The following is a 23,592-nucleotide window of genomic DNA, read 5'->3' as shown; positions in this document are numbered from 1 at the left end:
CTATACAATCTGCTCTAATTCACGAGCGTACATCAATGAAGCCGCAATGAGTTTCTCTTTCGGAATTTCTGTCGACTCTTCGCCCTTCTTGTCGAATGTGATGGTCGATGACGATAGATCCACTAGCCACCCGCGCTGTAGCCGCGTTAGTACAAGAGCAGCAGGTATCGATGAACACGAGACAAAACCTTTTGCGCAAAGACAAGCAATTCACTTTGGTTGGTGAAGAAAAGAAGGGTGGAAGCGTCTTTCAGAGGCAAGCTGTCGTAAGCGGCCTCTTCGCAGCTTGCAATTTCATTCCTAGACAAAGATTAGGACCAAGAGACGCAGTTTCCCGCGACACAGACCGGATTGTGCCCATTAAGCTGTCCACGAAATAGCCGTATTCAGCAGCTGGCGCCTCCGCTCGAGCACCCCAGACTTTGGCGTAGCTACCTTCCATTAGCCATCGCTCAAGATTTACCGGATGCGCAATAAATGGGCTCTCCAGTGCGTCCGCTGGTAGACTCTCCAATGCAGTATGGAAGTCCGCGATCCGATTTTGGGTCAACAGGCGGATGAGATGGAGGCCCCGAATGGCAAATTCGTTTTTGGAGCGGGGGAGATTTCTGCAGCGTGTCAAAGGAAGCTTCTGAAGGAGTCGCATGATATTTACGAGTAGTCGGTGTAGAATGTTTGGAGTTGGGAGAAGTAGCGGTCGAATGAGGGTACATCTTGACTGCGAATACTCCAGAAAGCGCCGGTTTCGAGGATATCGCCTGAGGAATAAGATTAAGCGCCTTGTACAAGTTGAGTTGCGAGGGTTATCATACGTGCGACAGAGAGGTCAGAGGGATTGAGGTCGCCTTGAGGAAGCAAAAGACCAGCTTGGATCAGCCCAAGCTGGAGACGCGTCAGCCACCAGATTGCATCACCCAAATTCAAGCACCTTTAGCTGCGTGAGCAGCTTGCCGGTCTTGGGAAGGTCCTGAGCAGCAAAAGCAGCTTTGAGGTCCGTGTATTGGGATTTGAGAGACATGCGTTCTTGCGTGACCTGTGTGACCGACGCGTAATCGCTCGCGCCTCTCTTCTGTCCTCAATCATGGAACGAATCGACATGCAGCAGCTCAAGTCGGGCGAGGTTAACCTGGGTGTTAGTAAACAGCCCACCTTCGAGCTGAATATCTGACACTGGTAATAGACCTCGATCATGGCGGTTCAGTTCAAAGACGGCGTAGTTATTGGCGCAGACAGTCGAACAACAACGGGCAGCTATATTGCCAACAGGGTAACCGACAAGCTTACCCATGTTCACGATCGTGTTTACTGCTGTCGCTCGGGGTCTGCTGCCGACACCCAAGCTGTCGCTGACATTGTCCATTACTACCTGCAACTCTACAGGTAGCCTCTATATTCTTCCTGCGAGCGTGTTGCTCACGATCTTGATTCAGCCAAACATCAGGCGCTCCCCCACCCGTCCATACTGCTGCTTCCTTATTCCAGAAATTATGCTACGAAAACAAGGACAATTTATCAGCTGGAATCATCGTTGCGGGTTGGGACAAGGAAGTTGGCCCTAGCGTCTACAACATTCCTCTTGGTGGTGGTCTGTTCCGTCAGCCATGGGCAATCGGTGGTAGGCTTCAAGTGATCCAAACATCTCAAAAAACTCACCCTTCACGAGGCTCTGGCTCGACATATGTGTATGGATATTGCGACGCGACATACCGAGAAGGCTGGGGACGCGACGAAACAGTAGAATTCGTCAAAAACAGTATGTTCTCTATCAACACGCGAATACTCCATTCTAACGGCAACCAAAGCACTCGCATTGGCCATGGCCCGTGATGGCTCATCTGGAGGCGTAATCCGGATGTGTGTTATAACAGAGGATGGCGTTGAGCGCTTGTTTGTGCCGGGCAACGAACTGCCCAAGTTTTGGACAGGCACAGAAGTACTATCCCAACCGAAAGGCAAGGTCATCGACCCACAAGTTGTTCCGATGGCTGTAGAGTAGACTCCAACAAAATCAATTTGTTTCCCACATCCGAATTCGCCACAGCGCAATTCCGAGTGCCCCCACGTCCACTTCATCTGAGCTGCAAAGCAGAAATGCGTGGCTCGCTTTGTTGTCACCCTTGTTGGTTGTCATTTTCGCAGATGATCTGCTTTTGCCTTGAAGTCCTAGAATCTCGGTGAACAACTCGTACAACTTGGCGCGATGAGTGCGACCGGGAAATAATGCAACGCTGTTGAAGAGCGGTACTTGTTCGACGGCCAGGGGCGGCGGCATTGTATTGGCTGGGGAAGTGCTAGGGAAAAACGTAGGCCATTCGCCCAATGGAACGGGAGCAGAGGTCGGATAAAGCACACTCAATGGTAGCGGCTCGCGTTTCGGGTCTGCACGAGGAAGTTCCTCCAGAGGCGATGCACTCATCGCCGCTTCACTATTTTGTCGTTGTTTGGTCTCGGGATCGCGGTTGACGGGTGGTAGAACCACTACAGCGAGAGCACCTGGAAAGGGTAGAATCCCAGTTTCCTTGAGTTGTACCCATTCACTGCGTCGTAGCCTTCGAAGTATTGGAAGGGGCGAGCCAGAGCATTCTCTCAAAGATTTAATGAGGAGAACGACCTCTTGTAGAACACGCAGGCGGAGATGATGTGAGATTTGTTCTGGTAGCCGCGGAGACACAACGGCGTCGTATAGAAAGGCCCATCCTGACTGATAATGAGGAAAGAGACGCGTCAGGGGAAAGACATACTTGGTAGATGGAGCGCAGAAAATGCAGAACGGGAGCAAAGCATATAGCTTGCCGTCGTAGATCTCTTGCTTTTGAATGCAGGGTGTAGGACACCATCCGGGACGAGCATACGACTACTCTTTTTCTTCACAGTGCGCAAAGTCTGAGGGGCTCGCATTATTGCCATCCGTATCATAAGGTCTAGCAGGTGTTAAACGCCTCCAGGGTGGGTAAATTTGGTTTACCTGTCGGCAAGACACGCTTGGAGAGCGTGCAAAGTCGGAGTGGACTACCCAGCATTCGCACTAAAAAAATCAGCAACGCGTCAAAGTACGTCGGTGCATACAATATGGATTGGACCATAAAAGACGCTCTTCCGAAGTCATTTCTCGTAGGTCGGAAGGTGTGGTTTTAGTTCGGCGGAGGCGAAAAACTGGAGCTCGCGTTTTGTGTCGTTCATAGTCGCGTGAGTTGGTTATTACATTTCCTGGTGTGAGGAGGAGGGAGCGACTGGGGTCGACGGGCGGTGGGCGTGAAACCGGTTCAAACGAAGGGGGTTGTTGCTTCTTTGGAGGGATAATGAGCTTCCCGGTCAGCGGTAACTTGGCAAGTCGGGGAAGAAAGCGAGGCATGATGTAATAATGTCCTACTTGCTTTCGACCACCAAGAATATCCTCCACAGAAAGTCAAGCAAAGCCGCCATGTCTGTCCCACCACCTTCTCCGGTGACAATCGCGGTCATTGGATGTGGGCAACGTGGGAGAGCCTACGCAGACTATGCCCTCCAAGCTCCAGAGTTTTGTAAGGTTGTAGCTATCGCAGAGCCACGTCCGAAAACGCGCAGTCGCTTCCAGCAAACCTACGATGTAGACAACACTCTCGTATTCAACACCTGGCAAGAGCTCCATGCTGCATCTGAAGAAACTCAAAAGACAATCGGGTCTCGATTGGCAGATGCTGTCGTTGTTGCAGTTCAAGACCAAATGCACAAGGAGGTGGTTCTTGCGTTTGCCGCCCAAGGCTACCATATTCTGTGCGAGAAACCGATGGCCACCGACCTTGAAGATCTAATCGAAATGGAGGAAGCTGTTGCTCGTGCTGGAATCCTATTTGGAATGGGCCACGGTAATACCACAGACGCCACACTTCACAAGTCTAATCATCCGTCCTAGTCATGCGATATTCACCATACAGCCGCCAGATAACTGACTACGTTCAATCGGGGACGCTGGGTAAACTAGTCAACATAGTACAAGTCGAGCCAGTTGGCTACTTCCATTTCGCTCACTCGTATGTTCGCGGAAATTGGGCAACCGAAAAATCAAGTTCTTTTTCGCTCATGACCAAATGCTGCCAGTAAGTATTTGTTTCGTTCGCACACCTAGCCTCATGAGGATGTAGCGACATAGACTTGATTTGTTTCTGGATGACGCCGTCGACTCCCGCACGAGTGTCATCGTTTGGGTCACTCCAACACTTTAGGAAATCAGCTAAACCTCGAGAAGCTGGCTCTGCGACTCGTTGCCTCGAATGTCCCATCGAGAAAGACTGTGCTTACAGTGCGAAGAAGAGTAAGAGATAGCGAACTGCTTTATCCGTCCTAATTACCTCTTTACCCTCAGTTTACTTGGATGCTGTAACCCGAGGCAATACCGGTTGGCCCGTATCGCCAATTGTGGATGGTCTACCGGACATCGAGAATGTCACGGAAGCACTTACCAATGGGCCTTACGGGCAATGCGTCTATGAAAGCCCAAACGATGTGTGCGATCACCAGGTCGTTAATCTCGAGTTTTCAGATGGCTCTACCGCCTCGTTCACCATGGTCGCTTACACATCGCTTATCTGCGACCGCCAAGTCCGTCTCCACTTCACCAACGGCGAGATTGTCGGAGACATGACGAGTTTTACCGTCCATGATTTCCGCACCGGGATGCGCAAGTCATTCACTCCTCTGAACGAGGGTGGCGGACATGGTGGCGGTGACTTGGGGCTCATTCGGGCTTTTGTGCAAGCAGTACGAACTGGGAGGCAAGATGCTCTGGGAACGACCCTTGAAGAGATCGTCAAGAGCCATATTACAGTGTTTGCAGCCGAATTAAGTCGAAGAGAAGGTAGGGTGGTTGATTGTACAGAATTTGAACGGACAATCAGAGAGAAAGTTCGGGCAGCTATAGCATCGACCGTAGCTGCCCCGACCATGAACGGAACAAGTCATTAGTTGTATGGACTAGCATGTAGGCTCGAACCAGCCCAACGAGCACGAGGGAGGACAGATGTGGTGCCCGTAGGTATTCCGGAAGTAAGGCTGGTTCGAGCCTAACTAGCATGGGTATATAGGGTAATTGTACAAGTGAAGGAGATGCATTGAAAAGCGATCATCAAACTAGTTAACTCATTTCTATGGCTGGCTGGGACTTGGCGCCTCTTACATCTTCGCAGTGCGCTCCACCATTGGATTGGTCTGTCAAATCGTTCACAGCACCGTCTGCAAGTCCATGCACCATTTCATGAAAGCATGAGAAACGCGTAGTCCGCGAGAGTACCCATCCAAACTGTGAACCCAGCCCACCCACAGTCTACAAACCCCTTCCAACAGCTCTCTCTTGACTCGTAATCTGTCCGGTAGACAATGCGACCAAGTTGGATGGCAGCAAGCGATACGCCAACGTAAAACGGCAGGCTCTGGGCATTGAGGTACCCAGCAAGCGCAAGGAAAGACACAGATGTCGCCGACAGGGCACCAAGAATCGGCTTTGTATTTTCGCCAAAGAGCAGTGCTGTTGAACGAATGCCAGCGCTAACATCATCACGTTTGTCTTGATGAGCGTATATGCTATCATAAACAAGAGTCCACGCGATTCCTCCTGCGTATAGAGGAAGGCAGACAGTCCAGTTTGCGATCCCGCTAACTGCTGACCAGCCCAGGAGGGCACCCCAGTTATATGCGACGCCCAGAACCGCTTGAGGCCAGTAGGTGATCCGCTTCATGAGCGGGTAGATGATCACAACCGAGAGCGAGCTAGCGCCGAGTAGGATACTGCACTTGTTGTTCAAAAAGGACGCGTCAGATTAGAGGCTTTACTCACCTGTACCAATTAAGCTGGAGGAGAACAGCGAGGCCGATAGAGAGCTGGCCCGCGAGAAATGCCAAAGCCTGTCGACGCGTTATATCACCTCGCGCGAGCGGACGTTCTCTCGTTCTAGCTAGCCAGCTGAGCCACGAAAAAACCGGAGCAGGAAGAGGTCCATACCGACGGCTTTATCAAGGTTTTTGTCCCACATGTCGTTTATTGTGCAGCCAGCCCCCCGCATCACTACAGCACCCGCGCCGAACAAGCCAATGTAGGTCAAGGGCGTTGTTATTGGCGCATGAAGGGCGTAGGACGCCATAGTTATTGACCAAGCTTCAGAAAAACTTAGTATGTTCTAAAGAGGGTGAGTTCAAAAACGCACCACACGGATAGAACAGAAGCAAAGTTCCAATCGGTTTATCGACGCGTGTAAGGTAGACGTATGGCTGCATTTTGTGAGGAAGCCTGTCGACCCATGTTCTCGTTACTGGGACTAAGGTAGATGACGAAAGACGCGTCGAGTATTGGAGGCGAGGGAACTGCCGCGGCCGGTGTCGAAGCAACCAAGTAGTTCTCGGCAAGAGCATTTCGTTTACGTCAGCACTTGTCTTGTACAACATCGTTCATTCGTTTCTGGCCAAAAAAAAATACATTTCAAAGAGCAGACATAAGCGGTTCCCAGTTTACTCCCATTCCTTCGCAAGCTTGAAATGCCATTCAAAGTCTAAACCATCGTCAATAGAGCCCAAAAGTTCTAAAGAAAACAATCGCACCAGCGTAAATACCGCCATCGTCGTCCACAACGCGACTCTTGACGTTGTAAGTTCCCGATCGCGCAAGCATGCCTGACCAAGGGATCAATGCGAAATTGCGTATAGCTAGACCCGATTCTCACCGCTGGGCGAGTGGTCAGTATCGAAGTTCTTGACGTATGCCTGGCCCTGAGGGTGAGGGCCATACGATCCAAGCATCTGTTCAAGTTTGTCCACTAGCCATTGGTTGAGTCGAGGAGAAGGCACAGGCAAACAGGGGTCACACCTTTCACACCGGCTCGTTTGACGACCTGAATATATCGAACACCAGAAATTATGGAGTGGTTGACCTTGAAAGTGATTCGGACGCTGCCAAAGTATTTAGCTACCAAGCTCAAGTGAGTGGGTGGGGCAGACACACTTGTACTCGACATCCTCTTTGATGACGATAGGGTGCTTCTTGGTATCGGCCAAGCGCGCGGTATCGCTGAGATTGAAAGAGATCGTCTTGCCTGGGGGAAGCGTAGGGGAGTCAAGCTGCCTCAATTCTTAGTAGTCGGGCAAAACAGAGAGCAACAACGGACCTCTATGGTCAACACGGTGACCTATTCCATTTATAAACTGCGTTCACCAAATGAATCTTTTCTCCAACACACCTTTGGACCAGAGGTATCCCCGCCAGTAGCACCCGGAACGATACCTAATAAACGATATAGAAGTGGAAATTCGAATAATTTGAGCGAATTTACCCAAGCTGGCTTTCCAACGCGCGAGCGACTCGTCTTCAGCATCGAGATTGGCGTACTCATCGGCGCTCTTGGCGGGCCCTGCAGGCTTGTACCCTTTGACAACGTGGTGAGCGTGGTCGACAGCGATTGCTACGGATTAAAGACCTGGATGGACAATGTCAGTTGTGATTTCAGTCGGCGGGAAGCAATGGGATGGCAAACCTGGAGTGCCTGAGGGTTTGAAGTCTTCGTGGTCGTCATGATGGTCTGCCATGGTATATGAAAAAGGGCAGTCTAGTTTTGTGCAAGATCGAGGGGTGGTGGTGGTCGGTGGTCAAGCAACACTAACACGGAACAGTTTGATCACACAGCAGTCGCAACAGAAAATACTTTTTAATCCAGGCTCACGAATCCGGGAGCATCCACTAGTGTTTTACAGAGCAGTTTCAGGGCAGAACGTAAAGGAATGTGAATGTGCATAGATCCAATTTTTTTCAAGCAGCGTCACCCGACAACTCCACACCATGCATACCGTCTAGACGTACTCAGAGTCAAAAACAGTTAAGCAATTGAAGTGCCTTAGGACGTACCACCTTTGAACCAGCATTTGCCTTTGATGTAGTGATACTATGAAGCCGGAGGGTCAACTTGAATTTGGTGGCGAACAATCATTATTACGCACGCATTGCGGGCCATTTGGGCAGACATGGCCCCAGCAGCATTTGGTTCCGTGGGGGCATTGTCGGCCTAGAGAGCGGGTCGGGTCAGTTCCTATATTCTCCGATTTCCTTCCAACTTGCCTGATTTCAGCCAGTTGCACGGTGCCTTCTTCGCGCAAGTTGACAATGTGGCAAGTTGCTCCTTGGTGAGGTCGTACTCGTGCGAGTATTTGCATTGCGAGGGCTGAAAATTTGACTTGAGCAGTGGCATTCCAACAGAGATACGTTAGCGGCAAACCTCTTTGGTGCATTTCATGAGGTAGAATTCGTTGCAGGGCGGAGGATTTTCTGTGAAGAGAGTCAGCGGTCCATTTCCCCGGGATTATAATAAACGTACGCTTGTGAAGGGGCTACAAGGGCATCAGAAGAGTTTAGGTGAGGATGGTAACAGGCAACTCACGAGCGAAGGGTCGATGGATCGCCTGCTCTGACCAGACGAAGATGACAACAGCGAAACCACCGTCGTGATGCTTTGGGGGCTCGATGTGTTGGAACGCGGCTCAAGTTGAACGACCCGAGATTGAACATTCGAGACCGCAAAGACATCGTCGATGACAAGCAGGGGCACCTCTGCCGCCATATCCAGTTGTACACCAATCATGACAAGCTTGCCGAGAATTCCCCTCTTGCTGAGGGTTTTCAACAGCGAGCGATACAAAGGACCGTAGCGGCCTGTCCAACTTCAGCTGAAGGTACCAGATAGGGAAGCACATACGGCCGGCGAAAAAAACACGAAGAGTTTGAGGGAGTCGAATGAATGTGTTGATATAGGCTGGTCGTTCATTGACGCGTCGTCCAGATCAAGGGATACACACCTTTGATCTTGGTTTCAGTATGATTCAGACCACTAACGTCGACGAAATAAAAGCCTTCGTGTGGAATACTGAATCCCTAAGGTTGCCAAGTGAGCTCAGGATGAGCATCGGCTCAAGGGGCACACACCGTTAAAAACTGGTCGAACTGTTGAACAGTGCAGGCATTTGCGGCTTGCAGTCGTTCTAGGAGTTGCCTGCGATTATAAAAAACAGTCATGAAGTAAGAAACTGAGCCATGTTGTCTAGCGTATGCTTGAACAGCGTCGTGTTCCAGATAAGCAACAATGTTTGCCGTCAAAACATTGGCAGCCGAAACACCGCCGTCGAAGGCGCGACTTAGATGGGCGAATAAAAACTCGTCGCCGTTGATCACAGTGAAGATCAACGGCGGCTGTGCCTAGGTCAGCTCAGGCATGAACCCAATGTTGACGCGCACCGAGATTTTAAACAACTCCGTGCCTGCGAGTTGCTGGCCAAGAGACTGAAGGTGTTGCTGGAAGATGGCTTCGCGTTGCTTAACGCTGTGGTCTCGAGTCAGTACATGACAACAATGGCACAAGTCACGAACCTCTCCATCTCACTGTTGTGCCGCAGCTGGGCCTCCCTGAGTTGCGCCGTTAACAGAGCAACTTGCTCTTCCAGTTGAACGTTGCGCGCTTGAATCTTGCGCGACCCGTCTGGACCAGCGATAAACAACAGGAATAACACGTAATCGAACACACACCTAAGAGCTTAACAAGGACGTCGTCATTCCCAATGCTCTGTTGGGACCTGAAACTGTCCGAACCACTGAGGAGGGGCTGGGTCTGCCAATACGTTGGGTCCTCCACTATCGTGGGCATGGACAATAAAGACAAGGAGGTGATGAGGGAGAGATACAAAGAGCCAAAAGGTGAACAAATCCGCGCTAGTGGCCCACCTCTGCTTTTATTTGTTCGAACAGAAGCATGCCGAGATGATGGAGAAATGGAGTATAATTCATCCCGTTGGGATACACAACCAAAACCAGAATTGATTAGGTGGATATATTAGGCAGCTGTCATAACATAGAAGTCACGGGCCTGCAGGGTCCTAGTGCATATCGCCTACAAAACGCCGTTTTAGCGCACCAATCGGCGGAGGACAGAGCAAAACCTACGGCCTTTAAATTTACACTTGTTTGCCCGAAGAAATGGGCAGTCAGCTCCGTGGGGGCAGATATGGCCATAGCAGCACACATCACCCCAAGTACATTGCTCTCCTGCAGTGCATGAGACGCCGATTTCCCTCGGAAATAAGCTGCCAAACCGCGATTGATCATGGGACACGGCGCCAGCCGAGCATTCCGTCGTAACTCTTCGAAGTGCTCCTCGTTTAACAAATAGTCGTGTCCGTACTTACATTTAGCCCCCATTTTGCAGTTGGAGAGATAGAATAGAGTGCAAGGTGCCGGGTCCTCTTCGCAACTGTCAGATTAAAATGGGCAACGAGGCCAGGAAGACCTACGCTTCGATAGACGCTAACCCAGCAAATCAGACAAATAACAGCAGACACAACGGACAACTCAACGAGAATGGGGTTGATGTGGCGCGACCCAGTCCCTCGGTACGAACTTGAAGTCGCCTCGGGTGAAACACTTCTCCTTCGTTCGCTCAACTTTTTTCCCGCCATCGACACACTTTGCACTGCACTCGAGTAGCTCTTGATGGCACTGGTTGCATGACTCGAATGGCCGCTATCAGATCGGGCTCGAGATCGCGCTTCGCTGATTTTTTCTGCACGGAAAAGCTCTGCATTGTCGATATGGGGAAGCGCGAGAGCAGCGATCTCCCTTGCCATCTCAGCATAGCCTTTGAGGAGGACGACTTTGTCACGAAACCCGGCGGTGATATGAGAACGAAGGTCAGAGGCGTATCCATTATCGTGGCAGCCTGATTGTCGGAGTTGAAAAAAATTAAATTAAATGGGTCCGAGGACACAAACACACCACCGAAGATGATCTTGAAGGTTTGTGGGAGGGGAATATTGTCCTCCAACTGCGCTGTCAACATCGTCGTTCAGCTGCTTCTCCTCGAATCATCCGTTGGTACCTTTCATTTTAGCGTCTGCCGCTTCCTTGCCATCTCCCACATCCACCATAAGAAAGCGCCGAGTGGCCTGATTAAAGCCCACAACAAACTCCTCAAGAGACTTGTTAGTAAAACCCAGCGCATCGAGCAGGCCGCTTTTGTTGTAAAACACATATACTGAGAGTTGGTATGGGTTCGATCCATATTCATCTTTCAAGAACTTGATGATGGTATTTGAGAGCATTTGGGCGGCTTTCGCTCCCCCAGGTCGACCGTCCGAAATGAGGTCGTCCGTGAAGATTGTACCATCGCCATCAATGAGAGCAACAATACGAAATCCCTGCTGGGTTGACTGAGCTAGGTCTACGCTTCGTGAAAAAGTGAATCGTCATACTTTCACTGACGAGGCTTTGGTTTCTGGGCGCAAATCTACTTGTCTCTGCAATTCAGCACACTTTTCATTACGGCCTTCCAGCGCAAGCTTATACAAAGCAACTTGTTCTTCGAGTTGTTTGACTTTAGCCTGAGATACTGCAGCTCTTTCGAAAAATTCACACAGATCAACTGTGGGAGGAACTGAGCCAATGTTCTAATTGCGAAACGATCAACTTGCGTTTTAACTGGTCCGCTCCAGCATCGCTAGAAGGGTGGCATTGAGTCCTGAGTAGCAGCAGAGAGAGGGGAGCTGGCTGACATTCGAGCTTTAAGCGTTTCTGCAACAACATCCATTGGGGGGAAGGAAAGCTTCAGGTTGAACAAGCTGGATGAGAGGGCGGATTTAAAAAGCCGCCTGCAGGACGAAGCATGCCAATTCCATTACTAGCACAAGCACGATGTGATTCGAATAATACTTGAGGTAAAAGCAAATGAGGGTGAAGACCAGCACGGCCGCAGTAATTCCGAGCCTGTGAGGCACGAAAAATCAGGAGCGTGACACACCACGTGACAAACGCGTCCTTTGCGACACCCACCATCTTTCCTTACGCGTTTTCTCCATGTCCGACCTTTACACCTCCCTTAATGTCTCCCCACGCAAGAAGAGATGCCCCCCAGAGCGCGACGATGATACTGTGAGCCCCAAGAAGCTCAGAATGACGTACGTTGTTGTGCATTGTCTCTGTTTGTACCTCACCCATTATTGCAGGGCCCCCAGTCACCGCCCGTTCCCCTCACGCAAATCAAAGCCAACTGAACTCCCCCAAAGCCTCTCTAGGCTATGCACCATCTACACCGAACTTCAGAGTGCTCTCTCACACGCTTTGGCCACCTGCGCCGTCTCACCAACATCTGATACTGGCATCGTTCGAAACGTTCTCAATCACATATCATTGAGCACTTACACGGGTATTACGACCAGTTTTGACGTCGAAGACCTTCGCAGACTTTGCTGGGTGCTGGAATGGGATGGCAAGACACGATCTTCGTCGGTCTCAGAAGAAGAAAATCCATTTTTGGACGAGAAGCCGGTTCAGAAGGACTGGACCCGTGGAGGAATGGGTGTTGTTATTAGTGCCGCCTCTCATCATCTTCGTATCGAAGGGAAACGAGTCCCAGCTTATGGCTTGGGTATTGAGGTCGAAATGGACATCGACAAGGATATGACCCCTGGCATGGCTGCCGTTGCGCGTTGGACTGCCGAAAACGCTAATCGTTGCAATGCATTCCGGGATAAGCTACAGGCATGGGTTAAGGTGAGCCACCTCCTACTATTCTTTTATCATTGTTAATTAATTTTGCAGCTTCACCAAGACGTTCCATCACTACCTGCACTCCCTCTTGCAGATCTCCCTCGCTTGGCTGCCTCCAGCAAATCTTCTTCTCTTACTCGAACTCTTGCTTCACTTTCCCCCAAGTCTGCTGCTCCGACTTTCAAACTCCCTGCGACACCTACCTCCCCATCTCGTTCTCCCGTCAAATCGAAACTTGCAGCACAATCCGTGCCTATTCCTTTCCCTCGTATCGCCGGTTCGCCGACGAAAAACTCACTTGCTTTCCCCCAAACACCATCCTCACGCACAGCGCGTTCTACAGATGACGAGTTTTTTGCGCCACGTACCCCCAAAACTTCTCTGGTTTCTCCTTCGAAAACCGTTACAGTTCCTTCTACTCCAGTTCATCAACGTGGCGCAAACGCAACAACAGTACCAGCTACACCTACATCCTCGAGGCGACAAGCTCTCTATGAACGCCTCAGACAACGATCGATAAGTGCTTCGCCAACCAAAGGGGCAGCCGTAGAACTGAACGGTGGGACATTAACCCGGGACCAGATGCTCAAGCTGGGGCAAGACGGCCTACGCAAGCGTTGTTTGCTTGGTCGTCTTGGGGGGTGTCGCTGAGGGCATCTGGATGCTCTTCTCTGCACCGACAGCCAGCGCTAGTACAACCGCCACGCCCCGCAAGCGTCGGGCCTTGCCATTGACTGAGGTCACTGCTGCGGTTATAAAATCGTCGCCCGTTCCTATTTCCTCTGCGGAAGCGGTCGACTCTGTGGCCATGCTTGTAAAGCTTTGTCCGTTCTTCCTGAAACAATTTGCTGTCGCCGGCGAAGCGTGGCTCGAAATGCCAGCTTCGTCGACGAGTTTAGATGCCAGCCCCTCAAAGAAGTCAGGACCGGCAAGTCCCGGAAACGGGCAGTTGTTGGTCACCCGAAGCCCACGCAAAGTAAAGAACGAGGCCGGTGGCTTGCGTGAAGTGCGGGAAATTATTCGTCGGGAGCTTGAGTTGCAGGACTAAGTCCTCAAAGGCTGCTTCATTTATTTACTCGATTTGCTTCATTTATACGTAGATGCGTACATTTGCTCCATGCTCGTCCAATGATTGCTTATACTTATGCCTTGGTTGCGCAACCTACCAAAACATGTTGTCCGATTAGAATTTGTGCTGATAAGATCAAACTCGCCCTTGGATCATCCTGCGATGGCCAATCGCCCCACCTACATCTACAAAATCATTTCCCATACTTCACCTCTCCCAGACCCGCTTCCGGATGAGTTACCACTGAGCGATCTTGATGCTGCGGATGGATTTATGCACTTCTCGACCGCCAAACAAGTCCCCCGTACTTTAAAGCGATTCTTCTCTACCGACCCGCGAGTTACAATCGTCCGGATTGACTACAGCAAAGTCGAAAGGGAGGTCAAATGGGAGGACAGCAAGGGTACCGGTATAACTTCCCTTCCTTACTCTGTTGTTTTGAATTAGTTTTAGGGCCTGGAGAGGTTGGAGGCGATGATATATTCCCGCATATCTACGGGCGGTCGATGAAGGCTACGGATGTTGAAAGTTCAGTCATTTGGGAGCGCAATGAGGACTGGGATGTTGCATTGGAGAGTGAGACTGGAAAGAGTTGGCTTGTTTACTAAATCAACAAATCTTTCATTCTTCCACGATGCCACTTGCGTTCGAAGTCCCTGGCTGGAGCGTCCCCAGCTCACCAATGGGCGGCCCGGGCCCCTCCAACTCGAAGAAGCGAAAACGGCCAACCAACGAGTCAACCGAGTCAATTGACATCCAGAAATTCGTCCAACAGCATGTCGATGCAGACAACGCGTCGACCACCTCTCGTGTCAAAGCACTCGGAAAGTCACTGGTGAAAAATACCATAGAGCGCAAGCGTCAAAAGCAAGCGGAAAAACTTGAAGCCAAGAAAAAGACGATCTCTCGACCCAAAGCTTTGATGCCCACCGAGAAAGGCCAGAAATCGCGTCCACCATCCTCTAGCTCGACTGCTACCAATACACGGCCAACGAAACGCCCAAAGCGAGCTCATGATGAAGAGCCCAACGAGAAAGCTTTGCCCAGCATTCCCGAGGAGAGCCCTCGGTTAACAACATTACAGCAAGATATGAGGAAAAGTCTCGACGGAGCAAAGTTTCGGTGCGCAACGCCGTCGCAAAAAAGTCTTTCTCTGACCTCAATAGCATTATAAACGAAACACTATACAAATCGGAGAGCAAAGAGGCCTATGACATGATGCAGAACGATCCCAAGGTGTTTGAAGAAGTGAGTACTACTCTGGGAATTTTCAGACTATACTGACAGCAGGGCAGTACCATCGTGGATTCAGACACCAAGTGGAATCGTGGCCAACAAACCCCGTTGAACATTACATTTCCGTCTTGTCCCAATATCCTTCCAAAACCACGATCGCAGACTTAGGATGCGGTGATGCTGCGATGGCCCGTGCCCTCACTCCCCAGGGTCTCAATGTACTTTCTTTTGACCTTGTGTCAGATGGAACGTACGTTGTGGAGGCAGACATTTGCTCAAGAATACCACTGCCAGGAAGCGAGCCGCCTTTGGGGGAGAAGACTTCAGGGGACGGTCAGGTTGTGGATGTTGTTGTCTGCGCGTTAAGCTTGATGGGGACTAATTGGACTGGGTGTGTTCGGGAAGCTTGGCGGATATTAAGACCCGAGTAGGTTCATGGCGAAGACATGCACCTTGCTGACATCATTCTTCAGTGGGGAACTCAAGATTGCGGAGGTCGCCAGCCGTTTCACGGATATAGAGGACTTCATTGGAGTCGTTTCTTCCGTTGGCTTCAAGTTGAAATCAAAGGTAGTAACCTGCATTCATTCATTTCCTGTCGGAGTCTGACCACCCGACAGAATGAAGCCAATACCCACTTCACGTTGTTCGAGTTCAAGAAGATTGAACGTGCAGGCAAGAGAGAGAAGGAATGGAGTGATGTTCTACGACGAGGAGGAGTGCTGAAACCGTGCGAATATAAAAGGAGATAAACGAGATTGCACTTTACACTCTACCGCAACCATGTCGCATGCTAACATTCACGTCGTGTCCCATCCCATCGCTAACGCCGAGCTTTCCAAGCTCCGTCGTGCAGACATAACCCCAGCTCAGTTTCGTCAGGGAGTGAGTGCGCTCAGCCTTATTTTGGGTCTCGAAGCGAGCCGAGAGTTGGAAGGTCTGCTCCATCCACACTCTGTAACGCGTTCATAATGCTTTTTAGTGGCGACATTTGAAGGGGTATGTGTGGCAATTCGACGCTCTACGTCGTTGATGCTCTTCTAGCAATCACCAGTCGCCCCATTCACCGGAACCGCTATAAAACCACGAGTTGGGCTTACACCCATTCTCCGCGCTGGATTGGGCATGACTGATGCATTGGTAGGTGCAAATCTACGACCTACAGCAGCTCTTGAATTCGCAATAGCTTTCCTTATTTCCCGATGCTCCGATCTACCACCTGGGTATCTTCCGCGAGAAGGTAACACTGCAACCAGTTGAATGTAGGCCGCCATAGCATCGCGACTGTTGAATGCTCACCACGCTTTAGACTACTCCAAGTTACCTTCTTCCCCACCCGTCGACCTCGTTTATGTCTGTTTGCCTCGTGTAGTCCATGTTGTCTTGCTCATGTGCTTACAGCTGCTTGACCCATTGATCGCAACAGGAGGGACTGCCTGCGCCGCACTTGCGATGATCGCCGACTGGGGTATGGACATCAGCAACGTGAAGCTGCTTTGCATTCTTGCTTCACAAGATGGAATCAACAATGTCCGTGCTGCATATCCGTCGCTCGAAGTGAGTTGTTGCTTTTCTCTTCATTCCCCGCATTCAATTATTCGCGTAGATTTGGGTGGCAGGAATAGACTCCAACTTGACCAGTGAGGGTCTCATTAATCCGGGTCTGGGGGATGCTGGCGACCGTTTGTTCAATACGTTTGCGTAAGAAGTGTGTTATGTAAAATTTTGATCGTGAAACTTTCTCGAGCACGCAACGATGGCGAACTTGAAAATTCTAATCTTAGGCCCAGACCATGTCGTCCTCTGGCGCATCGACGCCCCCAACGCTCGTGTCGTCTCCAACACTCACCGCGGCTAAGCCCTTACAACACATCTACGGCAGTCCAAGAGTTTCTGCTTCTGCTGCCGTTGAATTTCTGGCTTCTCGTCCAGAAACGAGTTCAGCCATATATGTATACGACCTCGCCGACCAGGTTGGCTTTGGGGCACTCACAAAGGAGTGGGCAAAGACTCAGAATGCCTCCCCCGTTGTTGAGCTCCAAACCCGGGCCGGTGCCGGCTTAACAATCGTCGGGCGACTTTCGCAGGGGACCAGCCGCGACGCTGGCAAAGGCTCAGTCATCACCGCGTATACGACACCTGCGGGCCTTGCATTCATGGCTCCCTCACTTTCTCATCTCCCCACCGCAACACCAACCAGTCGGTTGGTCATCCAGGTCCCCACAGTCGTGTCGGTTGGAGAGTCCCTTGCGCTTTCCCCTTCGCTATCCTCGCTCTCTGCCATTGCTCCGACTCTACCCCGGGACTTGGTCGTGCTTCTTTCAGCCACTCCCCAAGAAGCAGTTGATTTTGCCAACTTTTCTTATCGACTGAAAACATCGCATGTCGTCCATCTGTTCGACCATTATAGTGCTGGTCGCGAGACCGGGACATCACTGGCACCTCCCAAGGGTGATACTGGGCCCGCCTCATTGGCAGACCTGTTCACTGAGAACGGATATTCGTTCTTCAGCTACGCCGGTGATCCGGCTGCCCATACTGTCATTGCCTTGTTGAACGGCCCTCTTGCTCTGGCTGTTAAGGCTCTGCTCCAGGACTCTCCTGGCTTAGGTCTTCTTATAGTCAATGTTCTCCGCCCATGGGACGAACAAGCTCTTCGCGACTCTCTTCCCCCAACTGTTCGTTCTTTGCACGTTTTCGACGATGTTCCCAACGCATCCACGCAAGGAAGCTTGTATGTCGACATTTTCGGTACCCTTCTGACCGCAAGCAGCACCATCTCCGTCCATTCCCATCGAATTGTGCCCTCGGAAACGTTGTCTTACCTGTCAACACAAGGAAAGCTCAGTAGCTTTTTAGCTTCTTTCCTCCCCTCGTCTCCTCCGCCCTCGCCTCCCGTCTCATCGCTGACCAAAAGGCTTGTTGTGTATAGCACCCCACAAACAGCCCTTTCGTCTGCAGCACATTTCGTGGCCGATACGTTCCTATCGAGCGAAGCCGTTACCACACGTTTCCTTACTGATCACGATGTCTTCTCTCGAAAGGGAGGCGTCAGTGTCAGCCGAGTATTTGTGGGACCGAAGGGAGTTGACTCAGACGTGCCGCTCCAATTGGCGATTCCTTTGGGCCATTCAGAGGGCGGAGAAGCCGATTTCCTTGCTGTACTTGATCCCACAATTCTTACCTCGCATTCATTGCTACAACACGCAAAAGCAGGCTCGGTCGTTCTCCTTGCATCAAATTGGACTCCACAAGAAGTCTTGTCAAACCTTCCGGTCGACGTTACTGCCGCGCTACGTACGCGCCAAATTCGTTTGTTTGTCATTGATCCCCAGTCTGTCGCCGCTGGTCGCACCGGACCCTTGAACGCTGCCATCCAAAATCTTGTGGTTCAATTAGCCTTCCTGCGACTATATCTTGGCAAAGCTGCCCAAGAATCAGTTGTCCTTCGAATTGCGCGGTCGTTGTTCAACGAGGTTGTAGATGATGTCGGGCTGTCTGAAATCAATGCGACAGTCTGGTCTACGCTGTTTGAGGTCGACATATCTCCTCAAACAGCACCAGAAAGCACTCCCAAATCTCTCAAGTATGTTGAATTCAACGCAATTGCGGTTCAGACATTCGACAACGATGTTGTAAATGGCGCGCGTCTAGGGTCATGGCATGATGCGGCAAAGCATCTGTTGTTCCCAGCAGCCTTCAATCCAGAGCCCAATTTCGATCCTAGGGACACTTTTGCGCAAAACCCGGCGCTGCGGCCCGAAGTACCCGACCGAACTTTCCTAGTTACCTGCACAGTCAACCGTCGACTGACGGCCAAGGAATATGATCGCAATGTCTTCCATCTCGAGTTCGACACTCGCGGAACTGGTCTCAAGTATGCCATTGGCGAAGCCCTCGGTGTCCATGGTTGGAACGACGACCAAGAGGTGATGAAATTCTGTGGATGGTATGGTGTCGAACCGACGCGTCTGGTCACGATTCCCGTCCCTTCCAGCGAGGGAAGGATGCACACAAGGACTGTGTTCCAAGCGCTGCAGCAACAAATTGACTTGTTTGGCCAACCACCCAAGTCCTTCTACACTGATTTGGCGGCATACGCGACAGGCTCCCTCGACCGCCATGCGCTGCTATTCATTGGCTCGCCTGAAGGATCAGCGACGTTCAAGAAAATGGCGGAGAAAGACACGGTCACGTTTGCAGATGTACTGCAAATGTATCCGTCTGCCCGGCCGGGCATCGAAGTTTTGTGTGAAATGGTGGGGGACATCAAGCCGCGTCATTACAGCATTGCGAGCGCACAGAGTGTGGTTGGCGACCGTGTCGACTTGCTGGTCGTCACCGTCGAGTGGATGAACCCAAGTGGTAAGTGTTGTCCTCTATAATCAACAATACTGTTGCCTAACTAACACATAGGCTCGCCGCGATTCGGCCAATGCACTCGCTACCTTGCTGGCTTGAAGATTGGACAGAAAGTTACTGTGTCCATCAAACCTAGCGTCATGAAGGTAGACTTTCTCACTACATATTGCGTTTTACTTACGTGTCTTCCAGTTACCACCAGACAACCTTCAGCCACTGATCATGGCCGGTCTCGGGACTGGTGCAGCACCATTCCGCGCCTTCCTCCAGCATAGGGCAATGCTCGTTCAGCAGGGCGAGTCCGTTGGCCCGGTCTACTACTACTTCGGCTCCCGCTACCAATCGCAGGAGTACCTCTATGGCGAGGAGATCGAGGCGTTCATTGAGGACGCTGTCATTACTCGCGCTGGACTGGCCTTCTCACGTGATGGGCCTAAGAAGGTCTACATCCAGCATAAGATGCTAGAAGATGCCGAGTCGTTAGCACAAATGTTACTCCAGGACAATGGGGTGTTTTACCTCTGTGGGCCCACATGGCCCGTACCAGACGTCTACGAGGCGCTGGTTGGCGCACTGGTCAAATACCAAGGCATGTCAGAACAAGGGGCTGGAGACTATTTAGAAGGGTTGAAGGAGGAGGAACGCTACGTTCTCGAAGTGTATTAGTCATCTATCCTACATGTAGCTGCGAAGTCCAGGTTATATCTCCACCATAGAATCCATGTTCTGACTACCTAGTATTTCCGGCGACGTAAACGGCCTACGCGAATATACCAGACAACCAAGCCAATAATCAATATACCCACAACAGTCAAGACAACCGCCAGCGCGATGGTCGCGCCTTTGGACAGCCCAGATTTCTCACATCCATCTGAAATGGCGGCATCACAGGGTTGGCCGGAGGGCCGCACTTTGTCATAAGCTCCTGCTTGCAAAGTCGTGAAAAAGGGATCATTGGGGTCGTTCATCACGTGCATCGCAGCCAGAGTGAGCATTGGTGCGTTGTAGTCCAATGCGACTTCCGTTTCCGGCCAGTCGCTGCGAATGTCGAAGAATCTACCACGACGATCTGGGCCACCGACAACAGCACCGTATAGCACATGCAACTCTTGTGGCGGAGAAGTGTTGATGTTATTGATGTCGTTTCCACCGCTCGCCATTGCCGAGTGGGGGTTTTGAGGTGAGTTGGGATTCGAGCCAACAATGTAGGGCACTGTCGCGATGGTCAATGGAATTCTTGTACTGCCAAATGGGGGGTCGTACTAGACATCGAGTTTTTCCCCAGCACGTAATCTACTTGACTTTGAGCGAATTTCTAGTGCTGAGTTAGTCCTCGTCCGACGGTCCTAAAAGCGGCATACTGAATATGAGTTCTTGCGGTCAGAAGTCGTAGCTATGGCAGCATAGCGTGTCATGAGCATCGCAGCGTTGAGTGCGGGATTCAGAGAGGCATCATCAGAGTCGCCCTTGTAGTAGAGCAATCCATCTAGTGGAGAGTTAATTAGCATAGTTTAGATAACGGGTATGACTGACCGTTCGTTAAGGAGGCTCCACTGTTGCCATTGACAATGGCATCGAAATACCTCTCGCATTCTGCTTGCCAAGCGGACAATTTGCTGCTCAGATCTGAGCCGGACTGTGCGATCTGGGCAAAGAGCACATAAAGCCCAGGGGTTTTGGAATCCCAATTAAAGATACTGTTTTGCCCACTGAGTTTGCTCTGGTTGAAGTAATTTTCTGCTTCTTGATAATAACCAGTGTTGTTGCTCGCCCAACCCAGAAAAAGAGCGGCAATAGCGAGGTCATCCCCGAAAGAGGACGAAGAATAAGCCTCGGCGATAGCAGGGACCGTCTTCTGGTATTGCTTCTGGCCCCCAGTAGCGTTGACCGCGAAGCTGTACAGTTGCTGCGCATGTGTCAGTAGCGTAGCGGAGTACGCGTTGTCTTGTAGTGATGCCGGCTTTGAGTAAGCTCCGTTGAACCCCTTGCCAGAATAGAGTGCAGAACATGCAGAAAAGGCGGCTGATGCCCCAGCAGCTGCGTCGGTGCCAGGATTGGTGTCATTAATGGCATATGAGGGGCGGAACGAGGGCAGGTTTTCGTCTCCACCCCAGTAGGCATTGTCGACGTCGGCTGTTGAGGTTTTGGGTCAGAATATGACAAGAAAGGTGCGACATCATAACTCACTATTCCCCACAAGCACATACAATGTGCTTGGTGCCGGATGGGCCTGGATAAGTTAAGGGACCGAATTGTGACGCAGGAAGCAGCCGTTTACCTTCACGAGCCAGTCGAGACCCCAGCGTAGCATGGAATCCAGATATGGTGTTGCCGATGTCGACTTTGCCTGGTCGTAGCCTATTGAGCCTTGAGCATCGGCCCAAAAGTGTAGTGGTATTTTTTTAAATACCTTGCCCATAGTCAAGAGCTCCCCAACAAATTGACATCAGAGTGAAAGACTAGAGCTGGGTTCAAAGCGGGACGATTTCATAGGCCCGTAAACATACCAAAGGATAGGTGGCCTTGATATAATCCCCAGCGTCATAGTATCCACCAGTCAAGTCGATGCCTACATCCTTTCCATCGGCCATAGCGCTAGAGTTCCGCCACGGGACCCGATTCGAACTGGAAAGATTTCCGCTCCTCTGAGCGTCATAGAAGTACAAAAGATTCCCAAGCAGCGTTGACCATTGCGGGTTTGGAGAAGATGGGTTGGCTGTGACTCGCGCACCAGCAGACGCATCAGGCGGCAGCCACGGAGGATTGGGAAGAGAAAGTTGAGCGAGTGTTGGTACAATGAATGCGCAAAGGCGCCAGATGGAGTACATTGGAGTTGGAAAGCAAGGCGATGAATGGCGGCATAGGTAATCCGGGTGACGTAGGAGTCACGGTCAATTTTGGCCATGATGATCATCGCGATGTTTGGTGAACTTGGCGTTTGCCCGCGACACCCACGCCTCGTTCATTGAGACAACATCTGCTACCGCGGGCACACCATGGCTCCAATCAAGACATGTGTTCTCGGAGTTGGACTTGCTGGGCTGACTTTCCATGCTCCGTTTATTCTTGCATTACCAGAACTCTTCACTCTGGTCGCAATCCTTGAAAGAAACCCACACTCCGAAGGCGGAAAACTGCATGAACGCTTTGGAGTAACTGTCAAGATCCACAATACCATCGAGCAAGTTCTGCAGGATTCTGACATCGAACTGGTCATCGTCGGTCTGATATCGACATTGGATTGAGTTTCTAGCTGAAGCCAACTCAGGCACGCCAAATTCGACGCACTACAGCTATGCAAAGGCGGCGCTTGAGGCGGGAAAGCACGGTATGTTTCTTAGGTCATCTGAAAAATAACAGTTGACGGCGATTTCTCCAGTCCTCGTCGATAAGCCGATCGCGCCAACCGCAACAGAAGCTAGAGAGCTCGATGTGCTTGCCAAATCAAAGGGACTTGTTCTCTACCCGTTCCATAACCGTCGTCACGACTCCGATTTTCTGGCAGTGAAGAAACTGCTGACCCTTCCTCCGTCGTCGCCTCAACACATCGGCGAGGTGGTTGAATTTGAAACACAGTACGCAGCCCCTCCTCGGCAACTTGTGCTAATACGGACTCTTAGCTTCGACCGTTTCCGTCGAGGGATCAACAACTCGTGGAAAGCTGAACCGGCTCCGGGTATTGGCCACACCTATGACCTTGGGACACATCTCATTGACCAATGCCTGGATCTTTTTGGACGACCTCAGAAGTTGACCGCGTTCATTGCCAATAGTCGCGGGGTTGGGCATCCAGATGTTGATGATAGTGTAAGTCGCTTCGGTCTGGAATAGTAATACTGACTACTCCTAGTTCACTATCTTGTTACACTATGCCGCTGGAGGAAGACTTACTCGTCCTGTGACCGCGATTGCAAGAGCACACTTCCTGTCTGTGCGATCTCCTCAGCCGCGGTATTATATAATGGGGACGAAGGGCTCGTATATCAAATATGGGGTTGATGTCCAAGAGGACCAACTCAAGGCAATTTCCTCTCCAAAGGCCATACATACTGATGACTTCGGTGTCGAGCCAGAGAACTTGTGGGGCACCCTTGAGTGTCTCGAGGCGGATGATGTCACGATGAACAAGTCGTTGTGCGATTATTTGTTCTCACTTCAAGTCGAAATTTGTGCTGATACTATTTCTAGATGGCCTTCCGAGAAAGGTTCTTATGTGAACCTATTCAAGAACCTCGCCTCTGCAATCAGGGATGGTGCGGAACTTGAAATCAAGTGGGAGGAAGCTGCTACCGTTATGGAGTTAATCGAATTGGCTTATCGCAGTGCGAAAGAGGGGAAAACTGTACTCGTACCGGCCGTGTAGAGTTGAAATGTTTGTACA

General features: G+C 50.9%; 14 protein-coding genes across 14 annotated transcripts; 8 read left to right on the top strand and 6 right to left on the bottom strand.

The window, feature by feature from the left end:
* MIND_00705500 (PCI domain-containing protein) lies at nt 1-1,018 on the bottom strand (the record flags this gene model as incomplete). Its single annotated transcript, XM_037363759.1, has 6 exons — nt 1-135; nt 189-300; nt 348-608; nt 656-758; nt 813-882; nt 929-1,018. The coding sequence occupies 6 exons, from the start codon at nt 1,016-1,018 to the stop codon at nt 1-3; spliced, it is 771 nt and encodes a 256-aa protein (XP_037219403.1).
* Nucleotides 1,019-1,081: 63 nt separating this feature from the next.
* On the top strand, nt 1,082-1,996 carry MIND_00705400 (Proteasome subunit beta; the record flags this gene model as incomplete). Its single annotated transcript, XM_037363758.1, has 5 exons — nt 1,082-1,132; nt 1,181-1,380; nt 1,431-1,615; nt 1,664-1,753; nt 1,803-1,996. The coding sequence occupies 5 exons, from the start codon at nt 1,082-1,084 to the stop codon at nt 1,994-1,996; spliced, it is 720 nt and encodes a 239-aa protein (XP_037219402.1).
* A 12-nt stretch (nt 1,997-2,008) lies between these two features.
* On the bottom strand, nt 2,009-3,352 carry MIND_00705300 (uncharacterized protein; the record flags this gene model as incomplete). The annotated part of the gene is made up of 4 exons (XM_037363757.1): nt 2,009-2,697; nt 2,742-2,921; nt 2,966-3,025; nt 3,067-3,352. 4 exons carry the CDS (start codon nt 3,350-3,352, stop codon nt 2,009-2,011), a joined length of 1,215 nt encoding a protein of 404 aa, XP_037219401.1.
* Nucleotides 3,353-3,361: 9 nt separating this feature from the next.
* On the top strand, nt 3,362-4,941 carry MIND_00705200 (GFO-IDH-MocA domain-containing protein; the record flags this gene model as incomplete). The annotated part of the gene is made up of 4 exons (XM_037363756.1): nt 3,362-3,845; nt 3,893-4,076; nt 4,122-4,291; nt 4,343-4,941. 4 exons carry the CDS (start codon nt 3,362-3,364, stop codon nt 4,939-4,941), a joined length of 1,437 nt encoding a protein of 478 aa, XP_037219400.1.
* Nucleotides 4,942-5,228: 287 nt separating this feature from the next.
* MIND_00705100 (4-hydroxybenzoate polyprenyltransferase, mitochondrial) lies at nt 5,229-6,381 on the bottom strand (the record flags this gene model as incomplete). The annotated part of the gene is made up of 4 exons (XM_037363755.1): nt 5,229-5,760; nt 5,810-5,927; nt 5,975-6,127; nt 6,177-6,381. 4 exons carry the CDS (start codon nt 6,379-6,381, stop codon nt 5,229-5,231), a joined length of 1,008 nt encoding a protein of 335 aa, XP_037219399.1.
* Nucleotides 6,382-6,477: 96 nt separating this feature from the next.
* MIND_00705000 (uncharacterized protein) lies at nt 6,478-7,548 on the bottom strand (the record flags this gene model as incomplete). Its single annotated transcript, XM_037363754.1, has 9 exons — nt 6,478-6,518; nt 6,568-6,639; nt 6,690-6,782; nt 6,833-6,915; nt 6,968-7,083; nt 7,131-7,151; nt 7,203-7,246; nt 7,296-7,388; nt 7,440-7,548. The coding sequence occupies 9 exons, from the start codon at nt 7,546-7,548 to the stop codon at nt 6,478-6,480; spliced, it is 672 nt and encodes a 223-aa protein (XP_037219398.1).
* A 497-nt stretch (nt 7,549-8,045) lies between these two features.
* MIND_00704900 (uncharacterized protein) lies at nt 8,046-11,585 on the bottom strand (the record flags this gene model as incomplete). Its single annotated transcript, XM_037363753.1, has 17 exons — nt 8,046-8,177; nt 8,232-8,281; nt 8,331-8,343; nt 8,394-8,665; nt 8,709-8,765; nt 8,809-8,884; nt 8,936-9,199; nt 9,245-9,329; nt 9,377-9,485; nt 9,533-9,614; nt 10,189-10,306; nt 10,349-10,718; nt 10,775-10,828; nt 10,878-11,199; nt 11,251-11,420; nt 11,470-11,495; nt 11,551-11,585. The coding sequence occupies 17 exons, from the start codon at nt 11,583-11,585 to the stop codon at nt 8,046-8,048; spliced, it is 2,235 nt and encodes a 744-aa protein (XP_037219397.1).
* A 266-nt stretch (nt 11,586-11,851) lies between these two features.
* On the top strand, nt 11,852-13,592 carry MIND_00704800 (CDT1-C domain-containing protein; the record flags this gene model as incomplete). The annotated part of the gene is made up of 4 exons (XM_037363752.1): nt 11,852-11,952; nt 12,001-12,547; nt 12,596-13,090; nt 13,146-13,592. The coding sequence occupies 4 exons, from the start codon at nt 11,852-11,854 to the stop codon at nt 13,590-13,592; spliced, it is 1,590 nt and encodes a 529-aa protein (XP_037219396.1).
* Nucleotides 13,593-13,688: 96 nt separating this feature from the next.
* Nucleotides 13,689-14,221, top strand: MIND_00704700 (Uracil phosphoribosyltransferase; the record flags this gene model as incomplete). The annotated part of the gene is made up of 2 exons (XM_037363751.1): nt 13,689-14,022; nt 14,067-14,221. The coding sequence occupies 2 exons, from the start codon at nt 13,689-13,691 to the stop codon at nt 14,219-14,221; spliced, it is 489 nt and encodes a 162-aa protein (XP_037219395.1).
* Nucleotides 14,222-14,247: 26 nt separating this feature from the next.
* MIND_00704600 (Uracil phosphoribosyltransferase) lies at nt 14,248-15,601 on the top strand (the record flags this gene model as incomplete). Its single annotated transcript, XM_037363750.1, has 5 exons — nt 14,248-14,735; nt 14,780-14,861; nt 14,909-15,276; nt 15,323-15,419; nt 15,470-15,601. 5 exons carry the CDS (start codon nt 14,248-14,250, stop codon nt 15,599-15,601), a joined length of 1,167 nt encoding a protein of 388 aa, XP_037219394.1.
* Nucleotides 15,602-15,632: 31 nt separating this feature from the next.
* Nucleotides 15,633-16,554, top strand: MIND_00704500 (Uracil phosphoribosyltransferase; the record flags this gene model as incomplete). Its single annotated transcript, XM_037363749.1, has 7 exons — nt 15,633-15,786; nt 15,832-15,848; nt 15,894-15,989; nt 16,036-16,111; nt 16,159-16,202; nt 16,251-16,406; nt 16,456-16,554. 7 exons carry the CDS (start codon nt 15,633-15,635, stop codon nt 16,552-16,554), a joined length of 642 nt encoding a protein of 213 aa, XP_037219393.1.
* An 88-nt stretch (nt 16,555-16,642) lies between these two features.
* MIND_00704400 (Assimilatory sulfite reductase) lies at nt 16,643-19,877 on the top strand (the record flags this gene model as incomplete). Its single annotated transcript, XM_037363748.1, has 3 exons — nt 16,643-19,214; nt 19,266-19,357; nt 19,404-19,877. The coding sequence occupies 3 exons, from the start codon at nt 16,643-16,645 to the stop codon at nt 19,875-19,877; spliced, it is 3,138 nt and encodes a 1,045-aa protein (XP_037219392.1).
* A 68-nt stretch (nt 19,878-19,945) lies between these two features.
* MIND_00704300 (Endoglucanase) lies at nt 19,946-22,039 on the bottom strand (the record flags this gene model as incomplete). Its single annotated transcript, XM_037363747.1, has 8 exons — nt 19,946-20,424; nt 20,475-20,526; nt 20,573-20,697; nt 20,745-21,344; nt 21,399-21,441; nt 21,490-21,569; nt 21,622-21,670; nt 21,719-22,039. 8 exons carry the CDS (start codon nt 22,037-22,039, stop codon nt 19,946-19,948), a joined length of 1,749 nt encoding a protein of 582 aa, XP_037219391.1.
* Nucleotides 22,040-22,117: 78 nt separating this feature from the next.
* MIND_00704200 (NAD binding rossmann fold) lies at nt 22,118-23,574 on the top strand (the record flags this gene model as incomplete). Its single annotated transcript, XM_037363746.1, has 7 exons — nt 22,118-22,136; nt 22,182-22,433; nt 22,480-22,539; nt 22,591-22,786; nt 22,832-23,018; nt 23,062-23,345; nt 23,400-23,574. 7 exons carry the CDS (start codon nt 22,118-22,120, stop codon nt 23,572-23,574), a joined length of 1,173 nt encoding a protein of 390 aa, XP_037219390.1.
* Nucleotides 23,575-23,592: the final 18 nt, after the last annotated feature.

The sequence above is a fragment of the Mycena indigotica genome (genome assembly GCF_014461135.1).
Source record: "Mycena indigotica strain 171206Taipei chromosome Unknown Mind.scaff0006, whole genome shotgun sequence".
In the NCBI taxonomy this organism is placed as follows: Eukaryota; Fungi; Basidiomycota; class Agaricomycetes; order Agaricales; family Mycenaceae; genus Mycena; species Mycena indigotica.
The sequence above is the reverse complement of the archived record's forward strand: the minus strand, read 5'-3'. Positions and strand labels throughout refer to the sequence as shown.